At 36.6% G+C, this 25,471-nt stretch overlaps 1 protein-coding gene across 1 annotated transcript; it reads left to right on the top strand.

Annotated features, from left to right (window-relative positions):
* The first annotated feature begins 21,410 nt into the window (after nucleotides 1-21,410).
* Nucleotides 21,411-23,433, top strand: LOC116134988 (putative UPF0481 protein At3g02645). Its single transcript, XM_031420670.1, has one exon. The coding sequence runs from the start codon at nucleotides 21,464-21,466 to the stop codon at nucleotides 23,114-23,116; it is 1,653 nt and encodes a 550-aa protein (XP_031276530.1). The 5' UTR covers nucleotides 21,411-21,463; the 3' UTR covers nucleotides 23,117-23,433.
* The last annotated feature ends 2,038 nt before the right edge of the window (nucleotides 23,434-25,471 follow it).

Here is a 25,471-nt window from a genome sequence, read left to right as displayed (position 1 = left end):
GTGCCTGTCATAGAAAATTATGGTTTAGGACATGGAGGATAACCAACTTTAGGACATGAAGGACAACCATATTTTTACTCTAATATCTCTGTGAACAGTTCAAGATCATCTAGATTTTAGACCTATGGAAGAGGTAGAGATCGAGCAAATGAGAGAAGCAAGTTAACATGTCAAGTTTGTCATAAAGCTGGTCATTCAGCTGCTCAATGTTATCATACATTCAATGCTGCCTGTACTAGAGTTATAATGGTGGTTACAATTCTGGTCCACAAACTCAAGGGTTCAATTTTGCACAACAATCTCAGCCACATCAGATTGGCTCTTATCAAACTTTCTCTCAGACACCATCATAGAGAGGTGATTCTGACCTAGTTAACAAATGTCAGGAATTAGTCATGCTTTTCTGGCATCTGCTGGTGCTGCACAATCCACTCTCAATGGTACTGCTCATTCTTATGATCATCTCAAGGTGTTTGGTTGTTCTTGCTTTACTTTTCTTATAACCTTTAACAAACACAAGTTCAGTTTTCATTCTGTTAAGCATGTTTTTGTGGGTTATAGTTTTATGCACAAAGGATATAAATGCTTGAAACCTGATGGTAAAGTCTTTGTCACACCAAGTGTTAAATTTAATGAATGTGAATTGCCATTCTCTCAAGGTAATGTACTTTTGTCATTTGATGATAGTTCTTCTGACATTTCAAAGTCCTACCCTTTTACCTGCTTCTTTTTCATTCATTCCTATACATTCTCGTAATTCTTCAACTAAACATGATCATGGCTCTTCAACTGGACATGCTCCTTGTTCCTCTACGGTAGCTAGCTCTCCACCTTAGCACATCTATCACAATACAGCAGAAGGTAATAATTCTACGATTGCATTCTCTATTGATTCTCCTTCTTTGTTTTCATCACTTAATAATACTAATTCTACAAACTCACACTTTTCCAAAAACCATCTAACACAACCTTCCTCAAACACTCAGATGTCTCATTCATCTAAATCAGACACCACCTCTTCTATTCAAATCTCCTCACTACCACTCATAACTTCACCTGATTTACTAACCTCTTGCTCATTTAAAGTTGATTTGTCACTGTCTAAGTTTGATGATGTTTCTCTTGGTTGAAAATCTGATGCTACTAACATTCATCCTATGATCACAAGAGAAGCTACAAGGAATTCTAGTGGAATTCACTTGAAACAAACCAAATATGCTTCAGAATTGTTAGCCAATACTAAGATGCTGGATGCTAATGCTTGCCTCACCCCAATGGCTATTGATACCAAGTTGTTCTCTACTGACAGTGCTCTCTTTGAAAATCCTACCCTTTATAGAAGCACCATAGGTGCTCTTCAATACCTTACTCTTACCAAACCTGATCTCAGCTTCCTTGTAAACAAGTTGAGTCAGTTTTTGTCAGTTCCTACAGAATTACAATGGCAAGCTTGTAAGAGAATCCTTAGATATTTAAAAGGCATATTGAATTATGGTTTACACTTCAAACCAGCAGGAGCTTTACAAGTGGATTGCTATGTTCATGCTGATTGGGAAAGTAATCTGGAAGACATGAGATCTACAAATGGATACTGTGTGTATTTTCAGTGAAGCAAAAAGTTGCAGCATTGTCATCTACTAAGGCTAAATATTGAGCCTTAGCTCAATCTGGTCTTGAAGTGGCTTGGTTAGAAAGTGTATTTAGCGAATTAAGATAACCTTTGTCTACCACACTTGTCATTTGGTGTGATAATGTCAGTGCAGGAGCTTTAGCAACCAATCCTATTTTCCATGATAGAACTAAGCACATAGAAATTGATGCACACTATATCAGGTAGCAAGTGTTAGCTAAACAAGTCACAATCTAGTTTGTTTCTTCCAAGCTTCAAATAGCTGGTATCTTAACTAAACCTTTGTCAGCTGCTCAGTTTGCTGAATTGAGACAAAAAATAACTGTTGTTAGTTAAGAGGAAGTGTAGTATTGTAGAGTTATAATAAAGGTTTATGCAGTTGAGTTACTGAGTTTGTGGTGAAGGTTGTAATATGGAGGAAGTAACGTAGTTTAAGTTGTTAATTTTTGGCTGGTAAAGCTGGTTGTTGGATTTGCCCAGTGAATTGGTGTTGAGTAATGATAAGTTTTTTATATTGATGAGTTTGTACTGTTGTAGTGCAGGGTTGAATCTGGCTGATAAAACTGAGTAGTGATGCATTTGTTCTATTGCAGTACAGTGTTGATTTTGGCTGATAAAACTGAGTAGTGATGTTTTTGTTCTGTTTCAATTTGGTGATGCAGGCTGTAATATGAGCAGTACTAATTTGGCTNTCTTTTTTTTTTTTTTTTTTAATAATTAAAATAAATTGCATTACGTAACATTCAAGATATATCACTAGATTGAAAGAGATAAGGTCAAGTAGAAAATCTGATACAAAGATGAAATGAAATTAATTAGAAAATACTTCAACTGGAATTTATTATAAACGTGTGCCTTTAAGAATCTTATAAATTTTCTCATTTGAATATCTTTAAACGTACTATAAGAACAAATGTGTATAATGTATAAGGCTATCTTATAATTTTTTTTTTAATCTCTCTCAATTGTACCAGGCTTGTAATATAAGATCCCCTCATATTTTATTATATTTTTCTTATTAAATGTTTTAATAATTGATTTATTTATTCTTTGAAATAAATGGACGCCAATTGCAAAGACTAATAATCGATCAAGAAATATATAATTAAAAAAAAAAAAAATGAGTAGGCAGAATAAAAGTTTAGAAAATTAGAATAGATTGCAACATTACATCTAGATTTATAAACAATATTTTCACTTTTTAAAAGTTTAAATGTAATATTCCTGCCCATTAATTGGTAAGAATTTATATATAGTAAGTAGTAATGAGTAAGAAAAAAAAAGGTTATATACATATACATATACGGACTACATCCTCCAATTATCTCTTCTACCGTATGTAAGTTAGTCAAAATATCTTAAATTCAAGTAATTATTTGAAAGATTTACATAATCTATGAATTATAAATTTTAAAGCCCTATGAAAATTTGACTTTGAAATTCAATGTATATAAAATTTATTTAACATTATGTGACTTATTGTATATGTATGACCTGTATATAGTATTGATCTACTATATATTTATATAATAGGTCATATATATATAAAGTACCATCATATACGTGCCATATATATAATTGTACCGTATATATCTTTGCATGTTGTATTTCACTTGTCATATATGCTATATTTATAGTGTATCATATATATATACATTTATCTTTACATGTCATATATATATATATAACATAAATATGTGATAAATGCATTGAAAGCATTGACGTACGGACTATATCCTTTACATGCCCTATTTATCTCCACATGCCATATATTATGTGATAAATATGGCATATAATGTTGACTCACTATGTGATTTTTTATATAGTGTACCATATATATATATATATATATTTAATTTGGTAAATGACATGATTTATCAAATAACACACACACACACACACACACACACACACACACATATATATATATGTAACATTTAATTAATCACTAGTTGGATTTCTGGTACCTGACATAGCTTCGTCCATAATCTGTCACAAATTTTTTATAGTAGTATAACTTTTTAATTTTTGTTATGTCTATGGTTGTCGAATCATAACTGTAAATCTATATATATATATTATAAAGTATATATATAAAGTATATAGTATTATATATATAGATATCACATATATTATTATTATATGCCAACTGTAATGTGTCCATACTGATTGTTTAATGACATGACTTACCAATCATCACGCATACCACCATATACTAGATTGAAACAACATTGTTTGTCACGATTGTACTTGTAGTAGTATAGGATTTTTTTCATTTTTTCTAGTATGTCCTAACTTCTTTGTGAGATCAATATAAAACATTTTTAAATAGAATATCTGCATATCATCACTAAAAATCGTCTCACTTGCATTAATAGTAATATAGTATAACTTATAATGGCTTACATAGTGTTTTAATATGAGATTAGGGTTTGCATTATCTTTTAAACCATTAACGATAATATTATTTTTTAAATATATTATTTTAAGACTATTCACGGTATTTACCCTAAAGTGAAACACATTATTATCAAAATAAATATTTATTCTGCGAACACTTGTGGTTACAAGTTGATGAAGAAGGAAAAAAGAGAACAATTTGCTGCCCGTCTCATCCCAAGGTTCGATTTTAAGAAAATGGCCTTGAAACGTTCATCATTTTTTTTTTTAATTTAGAGAAGATGACTGGCAGTTAGGATTAATTAAACACGTAAAGTTTAAAATGAAAAGATTAAACTATTGGTGGCCGAATCAGAAATATGAAATTTTTAAATTTGAAATTCGCAAAACAGCCCCACTAACTATTCACTTCCTAATCGAAATTCATTAGTTCAAAAGCGATTTCTTGAGAAAGGGAGATGCGATTTTTTCCGATCGAACACCGTGCAAATTTGCACCCTAAATCAATTTCTTGAACCCTACCGATACATCGCGTTTTCGACGATATAGTCCGCTATTTTGAGTCGATTTGTTGAACCCTAAAATCGATTTCCTTAACCCTAAACGAAATCTGTGCCATTTCCAGTGATACAGTCCACATTTGTCGATCGAAAACTGCAAACTTTGACACCAAATCAATCCAAAACCATGACTGACACTGACACATGCAAAGAAGATAAAAGTGTGTTTGATATTGTTTTACATTCTATTTCTTATGGCTGGTGACTCAACAAAAGCTGTTGAGAAATTATGGTTGTTTGTTTGTAAGCGACTTGGAGTTCTTTATTCTTATCCGTGGGGACGGATATCATTTGAGCGAACCTCAAGAGCCTGGAAAAACCCAGACTGGCGTTAAGCATGCCGAATGTGGCGGGAAGGCTAAACCAAGCACGTTAAATTTGTTTGGCTTCCCATTGGCCAATACAGGTACATATATAGCTCTCTGTTATATTTTTTATAATATGTGTGTTTGAATAATGACATGGACGTGTTTTTTTTACAATGTTATTGCTTAGATGTACGGCGGCCTTCCTGTCTTCGCTAAGGTGGGGGGGAGGAGCAACAATTTGATTGCAAGCAGCAACTTTTCCTTAGGATGTTGCGGTGGCTGTCGAGAGCGTCTGTAACCACTATTTGTGGATTAGGTGCACAATTAGAGATTAATTCAAGCAGCTGTGGAAGATTGAAGGATTAGCTTTTGAATGAGGCAGTTGCTTTGTTATTGGTGCTTCAAGCGGATACGTTCAGCTCTTGCTGCTCTCCTGTGCGCCTCTGGCGGGCGCGCTGTGCGAGCTGAAAGAGCGAAGAGGACTATGCATCTTCAGAGCATGGAGGATGAAAGGGATGAGACAGAGACGCCTGAGGCGACTAAAAGGGGCCGCATGTGCAGGTTGCAGGGCATGCTTGACAATGTCGTTGATGCTGAGATAATGACCGGGGGCCGAGGTGAGGAGCAAGAGGGAGGAAGAGGTTCGTATGCCTCATAACGGTACAACAAGTACCCTTTGCCGAGACATCGGCGTGGGAGAATGAGGTTGTTGACCTCATAAACGCCTGTTGTCGATGTTTTACAACAGCCGTTTATGCAAGGTTTGACAGATGGAAGAAACAATGAAAAGGGTGGAAGAAGTGGATAAGCTGGGAGAGAAGTAGGTACAATGGAGGGCGAGTTGGTACATGGAGGAAAGTTGGTGGAGAATTAAAGCAGTTGAAGTGGCAAACGGCTTGAAAAGAGAGAGCTGAAAGATCAAGTTTGTGAAATCACCTTACATGGTAGTGACCAGGTAAGAAGAACAAACCGAAAACCATGGAGGACACCACCAGAATGGGGGTTGAGAGGTGGTGGTAAAGTGGGGCGGTGATATGGATGAGGGGGAGGTGGAGCGAAGGAAGCGGGGATTAAAAATGGAGGACGGGGGAGGAAGTAGTGGAAATTGGACTAAATGTCGATTTGTATAGGCCATAAGGAAAAGAAAAACTCTTTTATGCCTATTACAATGGATCAGGAAGTGATGGCCATATAAAGTGTAAGACAGGTATTATCCCCGAATGGTTTTCAGAAGTTGTTGACGATGGGACGTGGCTTGAGGACTCGGTGAGTTATTTCACTTAATTTTCCTTATTTTTTGCCTGTGTTTTCCATACTTATCTTGTTGTTTTTATTGATGCAGCACATCAATGAGATATTGGCACTGATGAGCTATGATAGACTAGTGATGGTGATCTGTTGTATCCCGACTGTGCTATCACCGCACGTGGCGTTTGGTGTAATGTTTGTTTTCGGCATATCGCACTTAATAAAATGCCGTTGCTAGTGTGTAGCAAACGCCCGAAGCGAAACGTTTGGCCCGCACAACAGTTTGGGCTGCATCCCTAATGATTTCCGGTTTGATACAGATTATATCAGTACGTAAGGGGGGATCGCCCAAATATGGCCACGGTTGGGCCTTGTTAAAGAGTGTACTGCCTCATCCTCGTCAAACAGATGCACTGGATAGCAGTCGTTGCGCCATCTAGAGGAGGGTGTTTATGAAGATCCTTGACTGTCCAACCCACATTGTTCGAGACAAGCAGTTGAGGTCGAGTTGGAGCCACTCCAGTTTGTTCCGTGCCTGTTGCGGATGAGTATGTTTGGGCACTGGGTGTCAGTACTAACACGAAAAGTGGCCATTCAGTGCTCTAACCTGCTTAATAATGAGTCAAGGTAAATTTTGTTTAAACACCTTACATTAATACATTGTTTCTATAAGTTTATTATCATGCTAATGTCTTCTTCCTATTATGCACTAAATGTGGGCATATCCCTGAATTATTCGTTCGACATGACCAACAGCCCGTGGAACAGCTTGAATGACGAAACAATGAGACTGTCGGGACGTTGGGCTTCGACTGCTTCCATGGGCAGATGGATCCGTTTGAGTGACCAGAACCCAATCAAAGGGATGAAGTTGACATTGAATTTTGTAGTTTAGTGATGTTGAGTTCAGTACTTGGGTTTTTTTGAGTTGATTGTATTTATTCTAAACCATATAACTTCAAGCTGCTGCCCTAAGTTTTTGACTTGTAAGTTCTTGTTCTTTTCCCACCTTCGTATTATTTTCCTTTTTATATTCTCAATTAAACTTATGATACCTTTATAATTATCAATAAGGGTGTATATACATGTTCATTTTCAATGGTGTTTTGATGTGTACTTTGTTCAGAACTGCTTATTTAATTGTTCTCATTGTTGGCTATTTTCTAATCATGCCTTTCTCATATTATGGTGTTTTACACTGCAGGTCACTAGATGGAACGGTCCAATCTCCACAGAAAGGTCAACCGAGCACCATATTAGCCGCCCTTGTAGATATCATCTTAATTTGTTGGATGCTAGTGCGAGCCAGAAAGCATCGGAAGAATGATTTCGTGGGCATCTTTTCAAGCACGGACTGCCCTGATACCATTCACTGTTGATTCTAAACTCTTTGGCATCAAAAACTAAATTAAGCAGTGTATATGAAATTGTAATAATTTACTATGTTATGGTGTGATCATTGTAAAGAATTGGACTGAATATTTGGGATATATTTTTGTTTGTCCATATAAGATAATTCATCACGTTTCAATTTACTATGTATGTGTGTTCCATATAAGACTATTTTTGTTTGTCCACATAATCTCTCTTAAACTGAACCAAGACTTTCCAGAAACGATTGCTTAAGCGATCTTAAATTGCTTAACGACCAAGGTCTTGGTCAGATGTCATTTTAGAAAGAATCGCTCTAAGCGATACATAAGGTCGCTTAAGCGATCATAGTCTGTGCAGATGTCATTCTTGCCGTCGAAAAGATCGCTTACGCGATCATAAATCGCTTAAGCGACCATGTGTCTTTTAGGAAGAACTCGCTTAAGGCGATATAATGGTCGCTTAAGCGATCATAGTCTGGGCAGATGTCATTCTGCCTCGAAAAGATCGCTTAAGCGATCAAAATCGCTTAAGCCCTCTATATGTCTTTTGGAAGAAATCGCTTAAGCGATATAATATGGGTCGCTTAAGCATCAAGTCTGGCAGATGTCTTCTGCCCCTCGGAAAAGATCGCTTAAGCGATCATAATCGCTTAAGCGACCATGTTGCTTTTAGGAGAATCAGCTATAGTGATTAAATGGTTCGCTTAAGCGATCATAGTCTGGCAGATGTCATTCTGCCCTCGGAAAAGATCGCTTAACGATCAAATCGCTTAAGCGACCATGTGTCTTTTAGGAAGAATCATCTTAAGTGATATAAAGGGTCACTTAGCGTCATAGTCTGGATCGCTTAAGCGACCATGTGTCTTTTAGGAAGAATCGCTTAAGCGATATAAATAGTCGCTTAACGCGATCATAGTCTGGGCATTGTCATTCTGCCTCGGAAAAGATCGCTTAAGCGATTCGTTTAGTGCACCTGTTCCGTTATTACATTCACCGTGTTCCGTTATTACTTTATATTAAACATATAGTTTCTTTTACCACGTCCGTATGAAACTATAGGGTTTACGATTCGTTCAGAGCACCTGTTCTGTTATTATATTTATATTAAACTATAGTTCTTTTACACGTCAGTATGAAACCTATAGGGTTTATGATTCGTTCAGAGCACCTGTCCTTATTACATTTATATTAAACTATAGGTTCTTTTACACGTCAGTAGAAACCTATAGGGTTTACGATTCGTTCAGAAGCACCTGTTCCGTTATTACATTTATATAAACATATAGTTTTCTTTTACACGTCCAGTAATGAAACCTATAGGGTTTACGATTCTTTAGTGCACCTATTCTGTTATTACATTTATATTAAACATATAGTTCTTTTACACGTCAGTATGAAACCTATAGGGTTTACGATTCGTTCAGAGCACCCTGTTTCCGTTATTACATTTAATATTAACATATAGTTCCTTTTACACGTAAGTATAAACCTATAGGGTTTCCGATTCGTTCATGCACCTGTTTACGGCTATGCAAACATTAGGGTTTACCGATTCGTTCAGTATATTTTTATATTTGTTTGCTTAATTATTTAGGAAATATTAGATATTTTAAAATTAATTTTCGACCCGATTAAATGATTAATTCATTAATACCGAAGAAAAAGTTTAAAATTACAAAACACACCCCCACCCTCCAACTTCCCATTCTGGCTACCGCCGACAGCAAAACAATCGAAAATGGCCTTTGTGACCTTTTCCAGCTAGATCCACCGGGATGTGTGCCGAAAAGGCCACATCTTGCCGTCATGGACTTTCATGAATGTCTGACTTTGATGGTCAACGACTGCAATGTTGGTCCATCGTTGACTGACAACGACGGCCATATATTGGCTATCGCAGATGGCAAGATCTCTGGACTTTTTTGTTCGTCTACGGCCAGTTCTGGCGGATCGTCTGGCCTTTTTCATCCACATCCGTGGTCGATCTGGCCAGAAAGGCCATATAAGGCCCAATCGGCCAGATCCGACCACTGTGCATCGTAACGCCCTTTCCTGGTAAGATTTTCGGATTTGGTTGTGCCAGAATCTGGCACTGTGGTAGGTGGGGGTGTATCTGTTAAATGTTTAAAACCATTGCACAAAATCGCTTAAGCCGATACATGGATCGCTTAACGATCATGTGATTGGCAGAAGCAAATCTGCCGGTGCATGATCGCTTAAGCGATCCGTGATATTCCTTAGCGAATCTTGTCTTGTTTCCTGTCGATTAGCGATCGTGGATCACTTAAGCGATCATGCACCTAGGCAGAATCAATCATCCAGGTGCACGATCATTAAGCGTCCTGTTACGAAAACACTTGTCGCTTAAGCGATCATGGCAATATACTTTTGCACACTTTTTCTCCTGATTTTGACAAACTAAAATTACCAACACGTATTAATTCCATACTTTTTCCCTCAATTTGACAACCTAATCCAACCTAAAATCACCAACAATATTTTAAGACCATGTAATAGAATACACATATAAAGATAATTTATTAAGGTAATAGTAAAATTAAAACATCATAATTGAAAACATAACTCATCAACGTTGCCCTTCGTCACTCCCTGAATTTCATCCTTCTTCGAACCTAATTACTTCTGGCAACTGCTTCTCTTGTGCCAGGTTGCTTGCAAATTGAGCACTTATTCATCTTCGGGAACCTCAAAGGCTGATGGAATACGCTTAACCCTTTTTCTGCCCTTTGGTGTCTTCTTGAATGGCGCTGGAGGATAATGTCAGCCACCTCTGCGGCACTACCCACTGCTCTTTTGGAGCACCGGATATATCATATCTGAATATGCTCAGTAGTGATCTGTCATATAGAAGGGGAGCAAAGTTCCATGTAAATTCTTTGAACCAAACATCGGCTTCCGTTGGTGTTTCCAGTGCTGCTATTGCATAGGACAAGGTAAACGTTGAATGTCAAGCCTTTACAGCTATAAGTTTTTGTAACAAGTTTAACTAGGCATCCGGACCATAGCTGCGCACAGTAAACTCTTGAGCATTAATAGGATAGGCAAACATTGCATTTGACAGTTCCATATATTCTCGCAATATTTTTTCAGCTGACGGAACAGGGGTTGTATTAAAATTATCTGACTGCGTACGACGCTCATGGAACCACCGCGACAATGTCCTCTGGATTGCATCAAAAAGTGCAACTATTGGAAACTCTCTTTCTATTAACAACTCGAATTTATGGACTCAGCTATGTTCGTGGTCATGACATCAAACCTTCTTCCAGGAAAGTAAGCTCTACTCCCATCTCTCGAAACCACATCATTGCTCAAGACTAGCCAACTCTAACATCCTTGATTCGGATTTCTGGAAGTGCTCCCGAACTCATCAACCCGATAAGCTTTTGCTGCTATGTAGTATGTCTGAAGGAGGCCATCACTTAAACTTTTGTTTTTATGTTCTCACCAGGTGCCTCTACGAATCCTGATGTGCTTGACGGTAAATGTGGCAATCCCCTTCTTTTAAGAGTTGTGCCTTCGATATTATGTACAACTCGTCACTGTCAGCACTATCATACGTAACCTGCTGAAAAAATCAAGTCCACGACTCGTCATTCTCAGAGTCAACCACCACACCATGCAACAGATATGTGTGATTCTCGCTGTCCGTGCAGTGGCCACCAACAATGTACCTCCATACTTTCCCGTCAGAAAGCACCATCAACAGCCACCACCTTTCTCATGTTCACAAACCCTTATAGCAGAACCATAAGCAATAAAAAATATTTAACATCATATTTCTGTCCACTTCAAAGCCGTCTTGCTACCTTGGTTTGTCAACTCAAGCATATAAACGGTACGCTTCTAATACTGCGTACCCGTGCTCCGGCGTGCCCCTCACAAATCTTGTGTATGTTGTCTCTCCCTTTCCGCATTTCCGTAACTAACAGCACATCCCCAACTCTGTGCGCACAGTCTCTCTGAATGTCTTTAGAAGATGGACCTTTCCCTTCGACGAACCGACTTTTGACAAATTGTCCAATAACACATAAGACGTTGTCGATGCTCCCCTAAAATATGTCCCAAACCACATTGTGCTCACGGTATATTGCTAAGAATAAACTTTTCTCCGACTCCGCCAACCTTCTACAATAAATTTGACTTTTGGTGATGAACTCAAAATTACCTTTCACAGCAACAAGTTTTAGCGTTCCTCACCACTTCCTCTTTGTTGTCAATAAATAACCCTATGCGCAACTCCGATCCATCCGTAAAGACATGAGCTGATTCACTACTACCCTCCAATTTGCCCCCCTCTGAACCTACATAAACGACCATAGTGTTCTCTTTCTCACAATCTACCCTTCTGCATAATCTGTATTTAAAGGAATCTCTACATCTTGGGAACATCTACGGGGTCCTTCCCTCAACATTTTCATTCTGCCCCCCATCACCAACCTTTTCTACAGTGTCTTTCCTCACCACCCAATTCACCGTCTACTCTTGATTTTTCAGCTAACAAATCAATGGCCTCATAGTTCAAATTAAAACCAGGCAAATCTCCGCTTACATCCTCGTTTATCCCCTTCCTTGGAACCAACTTCCCACGGATTTTTCTACATAAGAAACCCTTAAATCAGCCTCGACCCATTATCGGCCATATCATCATATATACCTTCACACTTTCATCCGACTTTAATATAGCAGAGGTACCTATAATTTTCAGGAGTTCTGCTTAAAACATACTTCAAAACTATATCACTACGCGCGAGCACTCAATTACCTCTTCTAATTATTTCATCAATCAACTCATCAAAACTAACCTCTATGCTCACAGCAATTGGTATAACTTCTTTGCTCTTCCCATCCACTTCCACCTACTTTCTTCTCCACCCACTCACCAAATACACCCACCCAAACAACTTGTCCCATGTATAATATAAGCCACTACCTGTATGAAGAAAACAATATTCTTAATGCTGTACTAAGGGTTCAAATATTTAAAAAGAATCTGCACATTCGCATATTTGGTCTGATGTATCGCTTAAGCGATCATAGTTATTTATACTGGATCGCTTAAGCGATACACTTGATCGCTTAAGCGATCCAGTATAAATACCATATCGCTTAAGCGATCTTTATGCCCTTTTACTGATCGCTTAAGTGATCTGCTTACCATACAACCAGACGTTTAACCAGATCGTCTCTTAATCGCCTCTTATTCCGCTCGACCCTCTTACCTGTTCGTTAAAACACTTGTGCTTAAGCGCTACCCCCCACGATCGCTTCAACAACTCATCCACGATCTCAGGTAACCCCCGATACAACTTTTTCTACTCTCCCTCTAGCACATTCCACCTCCAACACTACTCTCCGAAGCCATCATACTAAGATTACAGTCCGGATACAAATTCACTGTGAACCATACAATGTATCAAGCACGGGATACCAACATCAGAAACCACACCATACCAGTTCTATTTGCTGCAGGTTAGCGAGAAGAGACTATTTTAATGGTGTCGGTGTAGACTAATGAACCTGTGAGTAACGTATTATATATACAGATGGGACATGACAGCAATACTTCTCGTAAGCCTATTCACCCTGCATAATACGCGTTAGGTAGTCACTGGTTGGATAGCTACAGGTACTTCCCCAGGATAACTTGGTTCTTGAAAGGTGAGTAGTTCTAATACTAGATCACAAATGGTGAATACACTATTTCTCTGCATCCAACTATGCGCGGTGTAGAGTCTCTTTTGTAACAAAACATACCACCTATTACAGAGGTATATAACTAATGTAAAGATAACTGCGAAAAGTCAGAGTTGGAGGAAGACGTACTTTCCATCAACCCATTGTCAAAGTGTAATTGTTCCTACTTAAAAAAGGCAAGCTTAGAGACACAAATAAAATTAAAACAGGAAGGGATAAATTTTAAAAAAAAAAGTAAAGGTTTAAATAAATATCAAGATATTTATTAAATTAGTAAAATTGAATACAGTTTAATTTTATAAATTTAAGTAAATAAATGTGTTTATAAAAACATCCATTATAACTACACCAATGGAAACTCAATAAGAATAGTAAATTATTATAGACTTTGGGTTCAAATTTTTTGTTCTAAGAAATATTGGAGAAGATACTCTCTCTCATTTCATTGTCAATAGAGGAATTGTTCCTCTTCAAAAGGCAAGGTTTGGGAGCCAAAAATATTTATTTATAGAAGGGTAAATTTATAAATTTACATTCTCAAAAAGTTTTTGATCCGATCAAATTTCAAAACAACTTATTAATTTCTGGGATTTACAATTCTGTGTCTAACAGAATAACTAACTCTTTTAACGCCTCTCTAGACTCGAGTTCACTCAGCTTCTGCACTTGACTTGTCACTAAACTGACAGCTAACGACATGTTGTCTCAATGTCGAAGGACTTTTGTAGAGATGAATGGGTTATTAATACTGCGGGAAGATGTGAAGTTTCGAGGGCAAAAGTATTGGTCCTGCAAAGTGATGAGTGAACTGTAGAATGGAATGAGTACGTCTATTTAGATCAAAAAGATGATGCAGCTTTACTGAATCAAGTAATTATATAATTATGTTGACCGGTGAAGCCAAAGGGATTAAAGTGAAGTCTTACAAAATGCAAGGGTTGGTTTTGTAAATCACGAAAAAGGTGACGTTTAGAAAGTTAGTTTGTTTGTATAAACTCACTGTACCCACTTTACCAGATTTAGTTAATGAAAAACAGTGGCCTTACAACATTTTGTTTTCTTGATTTCTCTAGTGTTCAAGTTCGTTTTTTGCTCCTCTTTTCTTGTTCATCTATTCATTGACATGGTATCAGAGTTGTGACTAACGTCAATGGCGAACGTTTCTGGGTTCTTCCTCTCAATTGCTTAAAGTGTTGAGGAATGTTGCGAGAATCTTCACATCGTACCAGTTAGCCTGGCTTCAAATTTGAAAGTTATAAGTCCAAAGCTCACTTGAAATAATTATCGATTTTGGAGCTCATAGGTCTTATTTGCGGTTGGTTCACACGAACTTGAGGATCATTTACCTTGTAAAGTTCTGGTCGTCCTCCTCTTATATTGCCTAATTCTAAAATTGAGAATGAACTAGGACGAATTCGTGGAGAACCTAAGACTACTAGTGACTCTATTAGAGATAACTTAATCCTGCTTACGTCTTGTGGAAACATATAGATAAATTTCTTGTGAGTTGGTTGTTAGCGTCCATATCTGAGAGTATGTTTGGAAAGGCTTCAAAGTGTAAATCCTACAACAAATTTGGTTCACTTTAGAAAATGAATTTGTTAGTGATTCAAAAGCCAGAGCTCTACATTTAAGAATCTGTTACAAACAACTCAAAAATGCAATTTAAGTGTTGGAGAGTATATAAAAGATACAGAAATTGCAGAGTTTATCAGCTAGTGGATTGGTTTATATAGGAGGAATTGTTGCAGCATGTACTTGATGGTTTAGGTCCAGAGTATGATGCGTTGTAGTAAATCTCACTTCTAGGCTGAACCAAAAGTGGATAGTGTTACCTTACAAGACTTAATTTCTGCTACAGAATTTTGAGATTAGCTTGAAAAATTCAACTCCACTGATATAATAGCTTTGCCAATATTGCATCAATCAACCATTCTGGACCTTCAATGAAAATAACCTTCCAATACTCCTCTGACTCAACTGGCATCAGCCTTCTTCTAACTCTTTTACCAATTCTGTTCCTCTCTTGTCTCACTGGAAACCCACACTATCATCAAAATTTTCTTGTGGCCTGTCATAGAAAATTTGGTTTAGGACATGGAGGATACCAACTTTGACATGAAGGACAACCATATTTTTACTCTAATATCTCTGTGACAGTTCAAGATCATCTAGATTTAGACCTATGGAAGAGGTAGAGATCGAGCAAAGAGAGAGAGCGTTAACATGTCAAGTTTGTCATAAAGCTGGTCATTCGCTGCTCAATGTTATCATACATTCAATGCTGCCTGTACTAGAGTTATAATGGTGGTTACAATTCTGGTCCACAAACTCAAGGTTCAATTTGCACAACAATCTCAGCACACTCAGATTGGCTCTTATCAAACTTTCTCTCAGACACCATCATAAGAGAGGTGATTCTGACCTAGTTAACAAATGTCAGGAATTAGTCATGCTTTTCTGGCATCTGCTGGTGCTGCACAATCCACTCTCAATGGTACTGCTCATTCTAGATCATCTCAAGGTGTTTGGTTGTTCTTGCTTTACTTTTCTTATAACCTTAACAAACACAAGTTCAGTTTTCATTCTGTTAAGCATGTTTTTGTGGTTATAGTTTTATGCACAAAGGATATAAATGCTTGAAACTGATGGTAAAGTCTTTGTCACACCAAGTGTTAATTTAATGAATGTGAATTGCCATTCTCTCAAGGTATGTACTTTTGTCATTTGATGATAGCTTCTGACATTTCAAAGTCCTACCCTTTTACACTGCTTCTTTTTCATTCATTCTATACATTCTCGTAATTCTTCAACTAAACATGATCATGGCTCTTCAACTGGACATGCTCCTTGTTCTCTACGGTAGCTAGCTCTCCCACTTAGCACATCTATCACAATACAGCAGAAGGTAATAATTCTACGATTGCATTCTCTATTGATTCTCCTTCTTTGTTTTCATCACTTAATAATACTAATTCTACAAACTCACACTTTTCCAAAAACCATCTAACACAACCTTCCTCAAACACTCAGATGTCTCATTATCTAAATCAGACACCACCTTTCTATTCAAATCTCCTCACTACCACTCATAACTCACCTGATTTACTAACCTCTTGCTCATTTAAAGTTGATTTGTCACTGTCTAATTTGATGATGTTTCTCTTGGTTGAAATCTGATGCTACTAACATTCATACCTATGATCACAAGAGAACTACAAGGAATTCTAGTGGAATTCACTTGAAACAAACCAAATATGCTTCAGAATTGTTAGCCAATACTAAGATGCTGGATGCTAATGCTTGCCTCACCCCAATGGCATTGATACCAAGTTGTTCTCTACTGACAGTGCTCTCTTTGAAAATCCTACCCTTTATAGAAGCACCATAGGTGCTCTTCAATACCTTACTCTACCAAACCTGATCTCAGCTTCCTTGTAACAAGTTGAGCGGTTTTTGTCAGTTCCTACAGAATTACAATGGCAAGCTTGTAAGAGAATCCTTAGATATTTAAGGCATATTGAATTAGGTTTACACTTCAAACCAGCAGGAGCTTTACAAGTGGATTGCTATGTTCATGCTGATTGGGAAAGTAATCGAAGACATGAGATCTACAAATGGATACTGTGTGTATTTTCAGTGAAGCAAAAGTTGCAGCATTGTCATCTACTAGCTAAATAGAGCCTTAGCTCAATCTGGTCTTGAAGTGGCTTGGTTAGAAAGTGTATTAGCGAATTAGATAACCTTTGTCTACCACCTTGTCATTGGGTGTGATAATGTCGTGCAGGAGCTTTAGCAACCAATCCTATTTTCCATGATAGAACTAAGCACATAGAAATTGATGCACACTATCAGGTAGCAAGTGTTAGCTAAACAAGTCACAATCTAGTTTGTTTCTTCCAAGCTTCAAATAGCTGGTATCTTAACTAAACCTTTGTCAGCTGCTCATTTTGCTGAATTGAGACAAAAAAATACTGTTGTTAGTTAAGAGGAAGTGTAGTATTGTAGAGTTATAATAAAGGTTTATGCAGTTGAGTTACTGAGTTTGTGGTGAAGGTTGTAATATGGAGGAAGTAACGTAGTTAAGTTGTTAATTTTTGGCTGGTAAAGCTGGTTGTTGGATTTGCCAGTGAATTGGTGTTGAGTAATGATAAGTTTTTTATATTGATGAGTTTGTACTGTTGTAGTGCAGGGTTGAATCTGGCTGATGAAACTGAGTGGTGATGCATTTGGTCTGTTGCAATGCAGTGTTGATTTTGGCTGATAAAACTGAGTTTATGTTCTGTTTCAATTCAGTGATGTAGGCTGTAATATGAGTGGTACTGAAGTGTGGTGTTCAAATTCAGTGAATTGGTGCTGAGTAGTGATGAATTTGTTCTTTTTTAGTCTAGTGATTTGGTGCTATCTGGAGCTGGTGACTTATTCAGTAGTATTGTGCGGTTGAAGTCTGCTATATTAGACTTTAAGGTTAAATTTGATTTGGAGTTCCGAAGTGGTTTGTCTGGTACAGTTGAAATGTTTTTGACACGGCATGGTTATGATTCAAGATGATTTGAAGTTTAAGAAATATGTTGTGGCCTGATTACAGTTGAAGTTGTTTTGTGCTTAGATGTGATCTTTGCTTAAATTGGTCAAGTCGAAGTTACAACTGATGAATCTGGTCTGGTTTCAGGGGGAATGTTGGTCAGTTGTTCAGAATGCACACTCAAGAATCCTATGTGGTTTGATTTGAGGGAGAATGTTGACCATGTTGACTAGTGAAGACAAAGGGACTAAAGTGAAGTCTTGCAAAATGCAAGGGTTGGTCTTGTAAATCATCAAAGACGGTGACGTTTAGAGAAGTTAGTTTGTTTACATAAACTCACTGTACCTACTTTGCCAAATTCAGTTAATGAAAAACAGTAGCCTTACAACATTGCGTTTTCTTGATTTCTCCGAGTGTTCAAGTTCATTTTTGCTTCCTCTGTTCTTGTTCATCTGTCACATTGACATATATATGTTAATAGTTGTATTGAATTCAATGAATGATTAAAAAGTTAAATGATAAATATGCTTCTTAATTGCTTTTGACTTCTCAATGACCTTAATTGGTTATATTACAAGAGTAATACTACACATACAACATTTCTTATATAACATTATGTGTTAAGATGTGATTAGTTGATTTTAAATTAAAAACAAACTTTTATCTAATCATCTTTTACCACATAATTTTGTATGAGAAATGGTGTATGTGTAGTATTATGCCAATAATAAACATTTTCTTCTTGTTTTAATTTAATTTATCTTATAGTATGTAGATAATGTCTTTACCCTCTTTCAAAGAATTTTTATCTTAAAATATGATGTGCTTTTGAAGTCTTATTTATTTGGATTAATTGTCTCAAAAGTAATGTAAAATAGCAATAAAGCGTATTGTATCTCAACCAAACTCTGGATGGTTAAGTGGTTTGATCAGGATTCTTTGGTATATTATTCAAGTGGTGCTGGTTTGAATTCCTCATCAGTTGCTAATAAGGGTGGTTATTGGAGCTTTTACTTTGTTGGTAGTTTCAGGGTTCTAAGAAATTAGTTGGTAGTACGTAAACTGATCTAAACACCTCATTCATAAAATATATATATATATATATAAAGCATAGTGTATCTAATTATCTGAAGGGAATTGCATAGTAGATCTGAAAATGGTTTGTGAAAATACAATAATTTACTAAAGAATTCAACAATGCGGGTTAAGCATGTGAAATTTAATAAACATAATTTATAATTGGGTTTGTCTTTAAACCTAACCTTTAGTAAGTTGACGCAGTCACGTAGCTATTATTTCTCTTTTATAATCACTTTCCACACGGAGCAAGTGAATGTCAGACAAGATTTGATTAAGAACATCAAGCCAAATCTCATTGATACTTATCCTTTAGGTTTATCAGTAAACTACTTTGAGCATCTCAATTTCCTGCATAATATAAAACTCTCTAAATTAACACGTTTTGATTAAGATGTTGCACCAAATATATAGAGCCACCAAGGCTTCTAGATTTGAAAATAATTAACCAAGTCAGATTAAGGTAAGTGAGACTAATAAAATACTCCCCTACTTGGGGAAAAAGACAAGCACATGACAAAATTATTAAATTAAATTAACGTAAATCAAACTATGATTAGATAAATAAATCATGTCATGTCTTATAAGTTATAATGACGTCATGTGTGAGTTGTTTTATGCCCCGGTCGAAGAAGTCTTATGGGGCGTAAAAAAAAAAAGAAAAAAAAAGTCAATTGGAATGGGCGTACCCTATTTAAAAAAAAAAAAAAACCATGAATGGTAAATAAAAAAAAGAAAAAAAAAGTAAGACTACTCCATTTCGACAAAGGACCCACACCCAAGTTCTATAGCTTTGGGTTCGTTATCCCGATCATGATTTTCTTACTTGCAGAGGGAAGGGTCCTTCCCCTTTTGGTCGATTGTGGGTGAGGAGGGATTTGAACCCTGACACCATGGTTTTATATTCAAAGTTTGAGTACTTTGAATTCTCTCTCTAGTTTTAATATCCAAAAATATTTACACTGATATACCTAATTTCAAAGCTAAGAAACCATGGAAAAGAACAAATATCTTTCCTATTTCAAATTTTACACTTGGTTTTACCTAAAAATATTATACCAGGAAACTATTTGGATTAAAGTGTCATATATATATATATATATATATATCTAAATTCAGATAATTAATCAATGAAACTGATTTTCTCATTCTCTTAATTGTTCTTTATATATACCAAAAAGTTTTGACTACATTTAATTGTATAAAGAGAAGTAAAATATTGTGTCTTTTTGTGGTTGATATTCTTCACATATTGTTACTATTCTTTATTTTATTTTTTACTCTTTCGATTTTTAACATGATATCAGAGCAAGTTCTGATTTTTAACATAGTATCAAAACTTATATTCATAAGGGACCTACGGGAGAAGGGGTCTATGGAAGATGAAGCGAAAATTGCAAGGTGATGGTTTACAAGAATGTCGGCGATAGGATCGACAAGCGAAAGTCATCGAGCCACTCCAACAAAATGATTGGAGGGTGGAAGAAAAATTAAGCATGTAACGTGCTTGGTTGTGTGAAGCTTATGTACTTGAAGAAAAGGGGTAGTCAGCTTGACGGAGAGGTTGAAAAAGTCATCTTCGACTGGATATAGAAACCTATAGTTTGATGGGACTCTAAAGAAGTTCAGAGAAAGCATGCCGAAGAACATGCTTTGAACAACTATAAGTTGTGAGAAACAAGAAGTAAGGAAGAGTAAGAGAATGAAGAATAAGCTTTGAAGTTCAATACCAAAAAGGTTCAAAGATGAGTGTTGGAATATGAACACTTTTGGTAATTGATGAAGAAAAGGTAAGCAAGAAGAAAAAAAAATTTAAGTTTTAGACAAATTTCTATTTTAGAAATTTGCAATTGAAAATATTTGTTTTCCCTTACTTTGAGTTGTATTAGGAAAGAAAAATTAGTTTAAAATTTTATTTAATGTTAAAATAGGAGAATGAATTAAATTAGAGGAATCCTATTAAGATTAGAAATATGAATCTTAATAGAAAAAAATGTCATATTCTACCTATAAATAAAAGGATTAGAACTAATTCAAGATGACGAGAAAAGTCACAAGAGAGAAGGGAGAATAATGTGAAAAACACAAATGCTAGAGCCTACAACACCACTTACCCTTCTATTTAGGCGGACACTTGTTCCTACAGTATTTAATACCCTCTCACACATTCTCCCTTCTCTTGGTGTTTAAAGAGTCATGATCATAACTCTAATTAAGAATGTAAATTTAGTATTGGCATTTTGAGCATGATAAATATTTACATTTTGTTAGCATATACAATTAATTAAGAATCTAACCCCTAAGGATTAACTGACACGTGATGTCTAAATAAATTAATCAAACATCAATTACTATTAGGTGGATTCTTTTTCATTGTTTGAATGCGTTCCTAGCCGTGTGAAAGAAAGAGACGAAACACATTAATTTCCAATCATACATTAACAGATTCTTCCAATTTTAAACTATATAAATTACGCATGAAAACCATGCCTTTAATTTATATTCACATTGTTCTAGCTCTCATGCTAATTATAAAAGCCATATTCGCCCTAACTCCACCCCTCACTCAAAACCAAACTTCATTTTTCCCATATTTGTTTTTTCTTCGTCGTTAATCATCAGCCATGTCTTCCAATCCAAATCAACACATCGACGAGCGTCAATGGATCATTAACATCCGACGAACTCTTGAGGAAGAGCTCGAACTTAGCGACATAGAAATTCCCGTGTGCATATTCAGCGTGCCCAAACCCTTGAGGTCTAGCGATCCCGATTCTTACACTCCACAAGAAGTAGCAATTGGTCCTTACCATTATTGGCGTCCGGAGCTGTATGAGATGGAAAGGTACAAGCTTGCAGCAGCTAAAAGAACTCAAAGAAATCTTCATGGCGATATTAAGTTTCAGTATGTTGTTGAACAATTGTCTGAACTTGAGCCGACAATTCGAGCTTGCTATCATAAGTTCTTAGATGTTAGTAGCGAAACTTTAACTTGGATGATGGCTATTGATGCATCATTCTTGCTTGAGTTCCTTCAGATCTATGCCATCAAAGAAGGAAAGGCGAGCAGAAGGGTTTCCTCAAGATCCATGTTGCATATTCTTGATTATGCAGGGTCAAAAGCCGCTCATAATGCTATTTTAAGAGATATGGTGATGCTTGAGAATCAAATTCCATTATTTGCGTTGAGGAAGATGCTTGAAGTTCAATATTCATCGTCAGAATCAGCTGATGAGATGTTGGAGGCTATGTTAATTGGGTTCTACGAAGAACTTTCGCCTTTCAAGATGATGCAGGACACGCCGAAGATCCGCGTTTCAGAATCTGCGCACTTGCTAGACTACTTATACGACACAATTGTGCCGAAAGTACAACTACAGTCGCAGTTGACCGGGAGTACTGATCAGGATAATGGTGGAGCCGCACAAAAGGACGGATTTTCAGGTGACTCAACGTTCTTAAAAAAGCTCATGAATGAGATTTGGAAGCTACTCTCAAAGTTAAACAAGAGGCCGATACGTCTAATCCAAAAAATTTTACTATCCAAACCAATGAAATTGATTCTTAAATTGCCTTGGAAGCTACTGTCTAAGCTTCCTGGGCTCTCAATCTTGGCACAACCTCTTCAAGTTTTAATGTCAGGAGGCGGCGAGGAGAAAGATCCTGACGGTGAGAGTGACAGTAACAAGCCACCATTAGTGGAGGAAATCACAATTCCTTCTGTCACTGAGCTCTTGAAATCCCAGGTTCGTTTTGTGGCAGCTAAAGGTAACATTTCAACCATCAGTTTCGACAGTAAGAAGGCTATATTTCGCCTGCCCATCATTAGTTTAGACGTAAACACAGAGGTGATATTGAGAAACTTGGTGGCTTATGAAGCATCGAATGCATCAGGACCATTAGCTTTTTCACGCTACACTGAGTTGATGAATGGGATTATTGATTCCGAGGAGGATGTGAAAATTCTTAGGGAGAGAGGGATAATTTTTAACAGGTTGAAGAGCGATGCAGAGGTTGCTAATATGTGGAATGGGATGAATAAATCAATTAGACTGACGAAAGTGCCGCAGATTGATAAGGTGATTGAAGATGTTAACAAGTATTACAACAGCCGATGGAAGGTTAAGTTGGGGAAATATATGAGGCTATATGTGTTTGGTTCTTGGCAATTTCTTACCTTGCTTGCTACCATTTTGCTCTTGCTCTTGGTGATGTTACAAGCTTTTTGCTCCGTCTATAACTGTCGTAAATTTAATCTTGCCTCAACCTTCGAGTGATTGTATTTGGTTTCTGAATTTTCTCGTGGCTTGCATATCTTCGGTACGAATCAGCAGTACCCTCTCCTAATTTGAGCCCTGAATTTTTAAAAATCTCATAATATTTGTCTATTTGTCTAATATATTCTTATTTTGTGAGATACTGTTGTAAAATTATCTCCACAAGATTATTTGATAAAGGAAAAGCTTGGTTTGTATGCTTTCTTCTTTCCGGAGAAATGAGTTTTGTGCATTGTGATTCCCGGAATTGTATTTGGTTATCTCTTAATGGATATTGTAATATAAGGTTGCTTGTGAATAAATATCTCATTATATTATTTTGCACTCTTTGCTTTGATGCATAAAATGTTACTTCTTTTGACAAAATATGCTCAATGATGCGACAGATAATAAGTTTAAATAATCTATGACTTAGTAATAAATGGCAAAAGAACAAAGAGCAGGGGCCCATATAAATTTACGCCTTAGAAAGTTTGACGATTTGACAGAACACTATGAACAAAGAATGGTGAAAAGCAATTAGCGTTGCTTGTGAAGATAAGATTACATCTTTTGAGAATGCTGGATTCCAAATCTTATCGATTGATCTTCAATCTTATGTGAAGCTAATTAATTAAATTAATTAGTGTAGCATGAACATGTTTGCTGTTTGTTTTCACTTTTTATCGTAAATGACGTTAATGATACCAACACACACACACATNTGAGGGACGATGTCATTCCAAAGTGGAACAACTTAACAGGAGATTATTTTCTAGAAAACTTGAATGGAATGGGCGTTCCATCTACGTGGACGGTCATTCCATCTGAAAAATCAACATTTTGGTTTTGGTTATGACTTGTTTCATACCTTTGTACATTGTTAGTCCATTAATCATTCTTTTGGTTAGTTTTGACATATCAAAACACATGAGGGCTCAACATAGTCCCCCATTCCATCAACCACTTATAAATGGAATCAACAATCTGGATACCACTACGAGGAGGAGGTATATGAATAAAGCTAAGAAAACGTTTCCTAAACCTCCAATTACTATCTATAAAGTGCCCAGTCAGAACCATGTACTCAATCTTTTGATTACTTAAATTCCATAAATTTGTTGTCAAGCTTATTTTACTAACATTGCTCAACAAAGTCTTCAACTTCTTCTTCTCTATCTCATACACCCTCACACAATCGTTTTTAACAGTATGGTGCTATATCTTTTTTCATTCTGGCATCCCACTTTTTTCGCATATTGTTAAAACCCTCCTCCTCCACAATTGTAAGTGGATACTCATCCATCAGCACCCAATGCACAACTAGTTCCCTCATCTTTGTTATATCAAACTTGCCATGAGTAAGAGTAGGCATCACACTTCCCTATCCGTTAACACCTGAATCTACACGCTGAAAAATAATCTGCTATTGCCTATGGAGAATTATTCGCCTCACATAGTTTTTCAAAGGCCTTGCAAAATGAGTAGTACTCTTGGTTGAAGTAATTTGCATCTTGGACTTACAATGGATGCACTCTGCCTTTTTTGTACTGTTAGGTAGAACTAGCTTTCTAAAGTCGTTCCAAATTGCAAATGTCTTAGCTCTTTTTCTCCTCTAAAAAGGATTATCATCTTCAGTAGGCGGGCTACTGGTAGTAGTAGCAGTTGCACTTCCACCTGTATTAGCTACATCCTCGTTGAAGTTTTGAGGTTTAGTAGGTGAAACTGTATCATCCAATGTGGGTTGACTTGTCGATGCGTCCTCCATTCCTATAATGGACATGACATGTTCAATTACAAACAAAAAATATTTAATGTAAGGTTGAAAGAGATGCCATATACTAAAGAACTGAAAAAAACTTTTGTCACAGTTGCAGGCGCTGTAGTTGTGGGCAGGCTGGTGTCCCCCGCTACAATCGTGTGCACGTTGCAATTGCATACGCACTAGTTGGAGATTTTTCCCAAACAGGTGGTGGGAAGTTGGATATAGCCTTTTTCCAAAGATAAAAAACCTTTTTCCAGCAACCAATCCTTACTTTAAGAACAAATAACAATCATATAACAAATAAACAACCAATATACAACAAATATAGTAATATGCAACAAATATACAACATATAGAATTCGAGAATCTGGAGAAGAAGAAAGAGGTGTGTGGAAAATTGAAGTACCTATGTCGTCAACATCGTCGAAGTTGTTAGGTCGATGAATTTGGTAGAGAATCTCAGGTAGATAGGGTCTATCTGTCGACTGTTGCGATTTGGGAATTGAATTTGATTTAGGTTTAGGGTTTCAATTGATAAAATTTGGATTTTAGTTTTTTCATTTGGGAAATGAAAAATTACTAAACCCCCCTAAAAGTTTCAAAACTTTTAT

The sequence above is a fragment of the Pistacia vera genome, unplaced genomic scaffold (assembly GCF_008641045.1).
Source record: "Pistacia vera cultivar Batoury unplaced genomic scaffold, PisVer_v2 Contig292, whole genome shotgun sequence".
NCBI classification, from domain to species: domain Eukaryota; kingdom Viridiplantae; phylum Streptophyta; class Magnoliopsida; order Sapindales; family Anacardiaceae; genus Pistacia; species Pistacia vera.
The sequence above is the reverse complement of the archived record's forward strand: the minus strand, read 5'-3'. Positions and strand labels throughout refer to the sequence as shown.